We start from the raw sequence: 9,652 nt of genomic DNA, 5'->3' as shown, positions 1-9,652 counted from the left end.
TGAAAAAAACCCATTTGGAGACCTATATCTCTAAAGGAGTTTGTATTACTTACCCTAGGTCGTAGTCAGAGGAGTTTCGGTAACGGGAGTGGTGGTAGTTAGGCTTATGGGTCGATGGAAGAGGATTTTCCTTCGTAGCAAGCACTACTCCAATCTCTCTTCTTCTCTATCTTTCTCTTTTCTCTTCTCTCTCTCACCTTAGGATTTTCAAATTCGTTTTTGGGAGAAATGGGGTGAATTGGGAGCTATTTATAACTCCAGATGGTGTGTAAATGGCCCTAGGACCACTTTATATGATACTTATACCTTATGGGTGGCTATTTCTGACTAACAGGGCCCTTGGGAGGGCCCTCGGGCTCATCTATATCATGGGGTAGGCTCCCTATTAATAGATCAACACTAAGACACAGTTTCGATGCGATCGGAAAAATAGATCGGCCATGGGAAGCCTATGTCAGATCAACGGTTATGAATGTTCAATCGGGGCCACGGTTATAGGGATGTGTGTAAGGAATTTTTCTTACTCTACGTATGAAGTTTGGTCATAAACCGACGATCCGAAACCCTCAACTTTGCGTAAGAGTGGACGACCCAATTCACTTAAGTTTCTGCTCATTCCTTTAGAATATTTGCACTTCTCATGCACTTGTCTCTCGGCTCAAGTTGAGCGTTTCTGGACACTATCCAGACTTGACCCTTGCGATGGTTGTCAAGCCCAGTAAGACAGACATTGTTCTATAATTTCAAAGCTAGCGGACCTCCGATGTGCGGTCTAGGTCCTTTACGGAGTTTCAGGGTACTCTCGAGAGGGGCAGCCCCTCGGAATTTTCCCCAAGTTTTCGAATGGTGGTACGCTAGTGCACTTGTGATCCTAAGCTATATTTATTCGTAGGAATAGTGGCCCGAACTTAATTTTTTTAATGGTATGTATTAGCATACACCTAGTCGTAAATAGCTACTCGAGTATGGCCCTCGGGCGGTTCTGCCCTTGGTTGAACTCGGTTCTCTATACGGATTTTCCCCGGATGTTACAAGCTTCAAAGATGATTAGGATTTTTTTTTCAACTACTTATAACAGCAAGTTGAGTCAAGGTCGAGTTGAGTCGAGTCAAGTGACCCAGTGCTCGACCTCAACTCATTTTCTAACTTGAGCTCCTATATATGACTCATTTTAACTCATCCCACTGAGTCAAGGCATGTCAAGTCGAGTTTTTTCGAGTCAAGTCGACCGAGTTTCTGAGCTGACTCAGCTCATGACCAGCTCTATGCAAAACAAAGAATCACTTATTTCTCAATATGGGAACCAAGTCCCAATGGTTTCCTGACATGTATAAAAGCTTTGGTTATTTAATACTCTTTGGTAGACGGGCACTTAAAAATTGTATGTGATATAAATTGTGGACCCACCGCCACTTGGTCACAATCTTAAAACTAGATTGGTTGAGAGATCCTAACATCTGATTCATGAAGGCACTTGTTTGTTGAATCAGGACCATCATTTTTTTTTTCCATTTTTTATTGTCCAATAAACTGATCTAGCTAGTTCATAGAAGATGTTAGATAATCAAATCGTCATCATCATCTAGCTTTATACCAATCAATTAGGGTTGGCTACTTTGGAACCTAGGCCGCGTGTGAAGGCCAGTTGACCCCAGAAAGGCTGCAACTGCGAGGCTCTCTCTCTCTCTCACCTAAGGCTTATTGTGCTTGTTTCAATGTTAACAGGATTGTATTGACTCGCTAATGATGAATGTTTGTTTTGGAGTTGCCAGTAGCTAAATTTAGCTTAAGATCTATAAATGGCTAGAAACCATAGAATTGCTGACGAAATGAAAGATCCAAATATCGTTTGATCTGAATTGACATATGTAGTTGGCATGCAGCTTAAGATCCTAAATAAGGGCCTCAGTGACCAAAAATGAATGGATTGGGCACTCTTTTCCGTCCACACTAAGTGTGTTCTCTACTTTACAAGATTTTGAATTTTCTAAAGATTCTAGGGAGCTCTAGAAGTAACTACATCCATGGGCCAAGTAGACAAACGTTGGAAAAAATATAAATAAAATAAATAAACACGAGATTGTGGTGTTGATGTGCTATGCGTGCGATGCTAGTATGAACCGGTGGAAATGTGATAATAAAAAGAGGAAAGCCAATTACTCTTATATGAAAAGAGTTAATTGCGCATCCTTGATTCTAACTCTACTCCGTGGATCCGTGGACTCTTCGAAAACTAACAGCCTATCAACGTAAGAAAGAACATCCTTAATTTGCCACCTTAACTACCATAGGGCCCCATTGTCAATCCGGATCACTTCCACATGGCCCGAGGGAATTGGATTTCCATCGGTCACATTTGGCCAATCTAGACCGTCAATTAGCTTTAGATGGGCTTGGGTATCCTTTTGGTGCACTTTTTTCTCCATTTGTGGTCTTCTCTTAGGTCACTAAAATGTTGATTTTGAGAATCCGCTGCGATCATACGAAGTATTATCTATGATCTTGGGTGGAGTATTATCTATGCTCTTAGGTGGAGTGTCTACAGGTACATGAATCCCACCTTACCATCTCACAATATAAGGGCCAGATCTTCAATAAAACCATAGGTCATTAAGTCTTTTCTCACTACCTTCATGCAAGTCCATTTAGACCTTCACCTAGCCCTTTTAGGACCTTCAACTCGCACCAACTCACTCGTGACCAGCGTGGTTCTTGGTTACCATTATACATGACCACATCATTTAAGTTCCCTCTAATGTATTAATTTCTAATTTCATCCTTGTCTTGTTACTCATGCATCTTAACATACTCATTTCAGCCACACTCATCTCATAAGCATATTGTTCTTTAAAATTTTCCTTTCAATTTGAGTGGTACATGACAATTACATATAAGTTTTAGTTTTAGTTCATGGCACATGTAAACTCAGACCCACAACTTAGTTTAAATTGAAACACTCATACCCGATTGTATGCAATTTCAAAGTAATTTTTAATAGCCCACACAACATCCATCACACCTGTTAGTGTTAAAACTTGTTTCTAAAAACACCACGGCTTTAGAAATAAGGGCACGACTACAATAGACCACTAACGCTAGTGTGACAGGAACTTTTATTCATGCATTGGTTTTACTCAATCGCAGACATTTTGGGAACACCTCTAACAGATGAACAAACAGTCAATTTTGAAAGAATTTATTGTCAGCCTCTTTGAGATATGAATCAATCTGATTCAAAAGGAAAAAAGCTTGCATCAGTATCTCAGTTTCAATTCAAACATGGGTTTTATTCTGACTCTGTTTTGAGAAAAATTTACAACCAGGAAGAGGAAAAAATAAAATCTTTATCTAAAGAAATGCATTGAAAGATTGTTTTTTCAATCCCTACTTTCCATCAGATTCCACCTAACCCATGACCTCAACAAGGCTGACAGATAGCATTTACCACCTAACCAAGGACTGCTTCTATGTTTAAATTGCATATTTTATGTTCATACTTTAATTGTTTATTATTAGTATAATTAAATTCCCAGTTATAAATTCTCCCAGTCTCCCCTGCTGAGTATACTGAGTCAATCCTCCGGTTCCACACCAGCTAAACCTGAAACCCAAATTCAAACCCGCCCTCCTTTGCCATAAAAGAACTGACCTACACTAACAAAAGAACCTGTTCCCAGCGTCAACTTCACACCATCCAGTCCAAGCTAAAACAGTACTGTTACCTCTATTACCTTTTGGTAGCTACAATCCTGATATGGACCCACCAACGACCATGTTCTCCCATTCATGTGGAACACGATGAGCACCACGGATTCAGTAGAGGGTATCTTTAAGACTGTGATGACCAAGAATTCAAACAATGTATGGAGAAATGACAATCTTTTTGTAACTTGCATGCAAAAAGAAGCAACCAGTCACAACAAGATGAAAGGATTGTAGAAGAAAATCATAAAGGATGGGCTCTAGCATTAGTGGGGAAATTCATGTTTATGATACCTCCTTCAATTTGAGACATCTAATGGAAGATTCAACAAGCCCCCGAATGGAATTCTTGAGATGGAGAACAATTTCTATCTATTTTATTTTTCATACATGGTAGATCTAGAAGATGTGATCAGAACAGTATTAGATGTTGCAGAAATGGGAATATGACTTCTCCCAGCCAATGTGCTAATCATTGCCACAGCTATCTTTATTCGGATCAATAACATGTCGATGGAATAATGAAAATGGAAGTCAGCTGCCACTGAGAAGTGATGAAACTACGGAGAACTGGACCAGAGCACAATTTGAAAGAATTAGTGTTGAGGTCAACCTACCCAAGACGATCATGGAATCTTTTGAGATTGAAACCAGGCACAAGGAAATGTGTGGTGAGCTATGAGTAACTGTTTGTGGTTTGTTATTCCAGTGGCAGGATCGACCATCTCATCAGTGATTGCACAACTGATGTTAAATTCCACCCCTCACCTGAGGCAAACAGAACTGGGTCATTGTCGGGATTCCACTGTGTAGATTCACCTGCCAAAAATCAAGCCTTCCCATGCAGCAAGCCAGCCACAATGCTTGAAATAAAATGATGGGTTAGAAAAACTTGGCCAAACCTTTTTGGTCACTCGTCAGTTTTGTTAATAGTGCAAGTGATCAGTGGACAAGTCCAATCTAAGGTTGAGAGAATCCGCATAGTGGGACCCATTGAATGAACAGCTTGGAACAGATCGTGTAAAAACACTAAAATCTCACGGGAAAATTAGTAGATATGCCAGATTTTCAAGAGGCAATCTTAGTGGTGTGTTTGGTTGCACAATTGAATCAAATTGCAATTATTAACCTAATGAAGTGAAAGTGGCCGGTTTGTAATTTTCTTCAAGAGTACCCATAATTGGGTTCCAAAACTTGTGATTAAGGGATCTGAATACAATTTAGGGGCTACTTGTTCATTTCGATTACTAGGAAAAAAATATTGGTTTTTGCCATTTTTTATCCAACTCAATTGTGCTTCCAAACACAGCAATATTCTCTAATTATAGAAATGTAATTGCACGGTGTTTTGCAGATAATTGGTGACACAGCATGATGAACTACACATACTGTGGTGTCTTCTTTCCTCACAAAATTTGATTTTTGTTGAGTATTTCTTTTTCATTTTCTATATTCTCCGGCAGATGGTTTCTTGTATATTAGTTATTATTGACAGAACCAGATTAACCTAGCTTTTGGTTTTTTGTTTCCAAGGACAAGATATAGGTAATTCGGATTGTTGCAATACATGTACGGTGGAGATGAGGCGGTAGAATGTCAACAGCATTGCCACTATAGAAAAGCAAACCCATGATAATCTAGCAAACTAAAACTCAATCCCTCGTTAGATGTTGCTTATCCATCAAATAAAATTCAGGGAAAGATTGAGAGTTAAATAGGCAGAATTGCATCTTGGCCCAAGAATGGATTTGGATACATTTAAGCAGAGATACATGAACAAGATTTCCTATTTTCGATAGAATCGATTATTCCGCATATACAGAACCTAACGGCTGACACTCTCAAATCAACAGATGCCCCTTGTAATTGCATCTAAGCTGACTACTACAAAAATATTCTAACTTTCTTGCTAAACATACATTTGATCCAATCTTATTTCCATTAACAACATTAAATTTGCTCAAATCTTTCTACGGGGATCTGAAAGCTTCACCAGCATAGCGGACATTCCCAAGCTCCTCTTCGATACGCAAAAGCTGTAACCAAATTGAGGGGAAAAAAAAATAAGAATTATGGGATTATGTTAATGGGCAAGGAAATTGCATCTAACAATCTGCAAGATACACAACATTTCAAGGAAAGGCCAATTGTGGGGATATATTGTAGAAATGGAGATATAATTTCTTTGGAGTGAGAAAAACACAGACTAGATTTCTTAGAAACAATGAAAGTAGTTTTGAATATTATAAACATCCCGGTAACTGTAATGAATGTAAAGATGATACAAAGGACTGAAGAATCAAAGGAACCTTGCCATGTAGGAAAGTAAAACGCTTTTGCAACAGAGTCCAGGTCATGCTGTAAAAGTAGCTAAGATAGGTACAAATAGACCCCATGATAGCTCGGTCTAAGAACCATCTCGCAGTACCAGCTATACTAATTTAAATACCAATTTGTCATATTTTGGAAAATCCAGCTGTCCAAGAGGAGATGGTTTTGTGCTGGAAATAAATCCAGTATTATAAAGAAGAATAGTTTTGAATTTTACCAATCAGACAACAGACATTTACAAAAACAAGTGGCTCATTATTACCTGATTGTACTTGGCCAGCCGCTCACTACGGCAAGGAGCTCCTGTTTTGATCTGTAGGACAGTTCACAAACAGTGACCAGTTCAACATTACACAATATCAACAAAGATAAACAACCAGCAACATATCTCTGCGAATAAAATCAGTACTAGAGATGATACCTGTCCGCTTGCTAGGCCAACGGATAGATCAGCAATAAAATTATCCTCTGTCTCGCCACTGCGGTGGCTCACCATCACACCCCATCCTGCAGCTTTTGAGTCAAGAGCTGCTTGTATGGATTCTGTAACTGTTCCAATCTGGTTAACCTGCACAAGAGATGTCTACAGTGAGTTGGAATGAACTCAACATTAAAGCGATTGTATTTGAATGCAATCATGGGACATGGAAATTGAACCATGATCATTGCTATGTGGTTCAGGTTTTACCAGGACATAAGATGTATTTTGTAGGAAGAACGCATACAGGTAATGATTGTGTCTAAGATCATGCTTGCATTAGAGACATATAATTGAATGAACCCCAGATCATACTAACAGATATTTTTATTGGTTTGTGATGCATTGTCAACACAATTCCATTTCAGAATAATCACAGGCCTGTGCAGATTTGCAGGATTCAGGCACATACTAATGGTGCCCTCAAAGGCCCAAACCAATAAATTGAAAAGGTGAGAATTGAAATCCCAAGACTCAGTTCAATGATAACTATGCTTTCCAGAATAATTTTTTAACGATATATTGCTGAAATAACTTGATATATTAAAAAGGAGAAAAGCAGTTATGGATACTCAAATTTCCAAAGATAGCAGTTTTACAAGAGCACGATAGATATCGAAACCCTTACCTTTAATAACAAACCATTACAAGACTTCTTCTGAATTGCCTCTGCAATCCGCTTTGGATTTGTTACCAACAAATCATCTCCCACTAGTTGTATATCAACTGAGGACTGTAGTGATGCCCATGAGCTCCAATCATCTTGATCAAAGGGATCTTCAATGGGCACAATTGGAAAGTCTCTGACAAACTCTTTGTATAGCTCACCGAGGCTGTGAGCTGTGTGCACATGAGCCCCATCGTTTGGCTGCTTCTTGAAATCCAGATCGTATCTGCCATCTTTAGTGAAGAACTCTGAAGCGGCCACATCCATCCCAATCTTGATCTGCAAAACCCATTTTGAGATCATTTCTGCGCAGAGAAAAAAGAGAGCTGGGGGGGGGGGGGGGTTTACAACCTTGCCAGTATAACCAGCCTTTTCAATCGCTTATTCTACCTTGCCAGTATAACCAGCCTTTTCAATCGCATCAATAAGCAAAACCAGCCCCTCCCTGTTATCCTGAACATTAGGAGCAAAGCCACCTTCATCTCCGACATTGCATGCATCTTGCCCATATTTGGCCTTGATGATACCCTTTAGGATATGATATACTGTTTCATAAAATACAATTTAAAACAGTCATTCCAGTTTTTCTGCATCAGTAACATAAGACTATCATGCTATTCTGGGTCTATCTGCACGGAGATCTACAAGCACAATTTAGAATGAAGCAGTGGATAATGCCAACAGATTTGAGCCTTTAAGGGGTAGGGAGGGAGCTAACCTTCACTGCCCATGCGCAGAGCCTCAGCAAATGAAGTAGCACCAACTGGCAATATCATAAACTCTTGCATGGCTAGATTATTGCCCGCATGACTGCCCCCGTTTATCACATTGAATGCTGGAACTGGCATCACAAGCTCCTTCGTTCCAGCTAATTCCTGAATGTGCTTGTAGAGAGGTACTCCCTTCGCTCCTGCACCGGCCCTACATACGCTTAATGATACTCCAAGAATGGCGTTGGCCCCTAGTTTTGATTTGTTTGGGGTTCCATCAAACTCAAGCATAATGGCATCAACATCAGCTTGATTCCTGATCAAAAAAGAAAACACATACATGTCAGAACTTTATGTTCTACAGAAAGTGGAAGCAATCAATCACATAGAACAACAAAACAAACATACAAACATCAAAATGTGATAGTAATAGTGACATATAAATCATCACAATTGGATAGACTTGCTCTAGTCTCCAAAGGTTAAGATTGAGTTCTTTATTTGGATTACTGTCTTACAGGACATCATATTCTTTGTGCAGTGATTGGCAGTGATTGGCAAGGAAATAAAAGAATCTTTCTGGAACCCTATCACAAACACATGATATAACACCTTATAGTGATACTACCAAAAATCCTCCAATGTGAGTTAGTTGCCTACTTGGCTGGTTCATGCTGGATGTTGTCTGAAAATGCTTATGTGGATATGCTTTATGGAGACGATTAACTACTAACAACATCTGTAGCTCCTACTATTGATCATTTAATCTACTGCCAGCATATCTTCCAATCCAACAAGTCACCCATTTCACGGCAATGCTCACACGATGTTTTTCTCACGGCACACTATCTCCTCGACAGTCACTGACTCACTACAAAGATTTAATGCTTCTCTAATTTCCCTTCATCTGAGGCATTGCCCAAAGCAAGGTTCAAAGACCATACTCAACTCAAGATTTAATACATGACTGAGTCAGAGTTTGACTCACGAATCATTGTGACCTTGCCTTTTTTTTTAAGGGATTCATTGTGACCTTGCCTTAAAGAGAACATTCATCGAATAAGCTAACAAGTATTTCAAAAATCTACTATCTCAACAAGTATTCCAAATTTCTATTGCACACAAATTGTGTTTTAGTAATGAGTATTTCATTAGGTTTATTGCATACTAAAAGAGCATATATAACTAACAATTACACCTCGGAATTGAAGCATAATAATGCGATTTACCGCAATATCTATATTCGTAAAATGTATGCTTAGGATATATTTGGTAGCAACAAAAGTTCAATACTAATCAGGCTTGTCCGGGTCAAGACCTTATCCATGCATTTGTTGCATGTTAGGCATCGCAGAAACAAAGAAAAGTTAAGACAGCCTAATCTATGCCTTGTTGGAGAGATTTCCCATGTTCCTACAAATGCTTGGGACCTGGTTATCCCTATTATGGCACATGCCAGAGTTAATTGTGATACACATGCCAATGAACCACAAGTGCGGTAGTGCCACCTTTCATCTTTAAGCACTACAAATTTTCCACATCTAACCTTCAAACCCTTCATGTGCCACATGCAATGCATGTATCAACTTGTACATGCACTATGTGTTTCGAATATGCTAGCATTCATCATCAACTTTCACACATATGCACTTTATATTTTCAAGCACCATGCATGTACCACTATTCATCTTCAAGTACTCAGCATGTGCCATGTTCAAACATAAATTGTCAAGCACCACACATGTGCCATGTGCAATGTATAAT

At 39.2% G+C, this 9,652-nt stretch overlaps 1 protein-coding gene across 1 annotated transcript; it reads right to left on the bottom strand.

Annotated features, from left to right (window-relative positions):
- Nucleotides 1–5,543: 5,543 nt before the first annotated feature.
- On the bottom strand, nucleotides 5,544–8,245 carry LOC131255595 (enolase 1, chloroplastic). Its single transcript, XM_058256343.1, has 6 exons — nucleotides 7,897–8,245; nucleotides 7,569–7,723; nucleotides 7,140–7,457; nucleotides 6,455–6,601; nucleotides 6,296–6,346; nucleotides 5,544–5,738 (listed from the first exon to the last, which is right to left on the bottom strand). The coding sequence occupies exons 1-6, from the start codon at nucleotides 8,228–8,230 to the stop codon at nucleotides 5,673–5,675; spliced, it is 1,071 nt and encodes a 356-aa protein (XP_058112326.1). The 5' UTR covers nucleotides 8,231–8,245; the 3' UTR covers nucleotides 5,544–5,672.
- Between the last annotated feature and the right edge of the window lie 1,407 nt (nucleotides 8,246–9,652).

Source organism: Magnolia sinica, chromosome 9, assembly GCF_029962835.1.
Source record: "Magnolia sinica isolate HGM2019 chromosome 9, MsV1, whole genome shotgun sequence".
NCBI lineage: Eukaryota > Viridiplantae > Streptophyta > Magnoliopsida > Magnoliales > Magnoliaceae > Magnolia > Magnolia sinica.
Note: the sequence above shows the minus strand (reverse complement) of the source record. Positions and strands in the feature narration are given on the sequence as shown.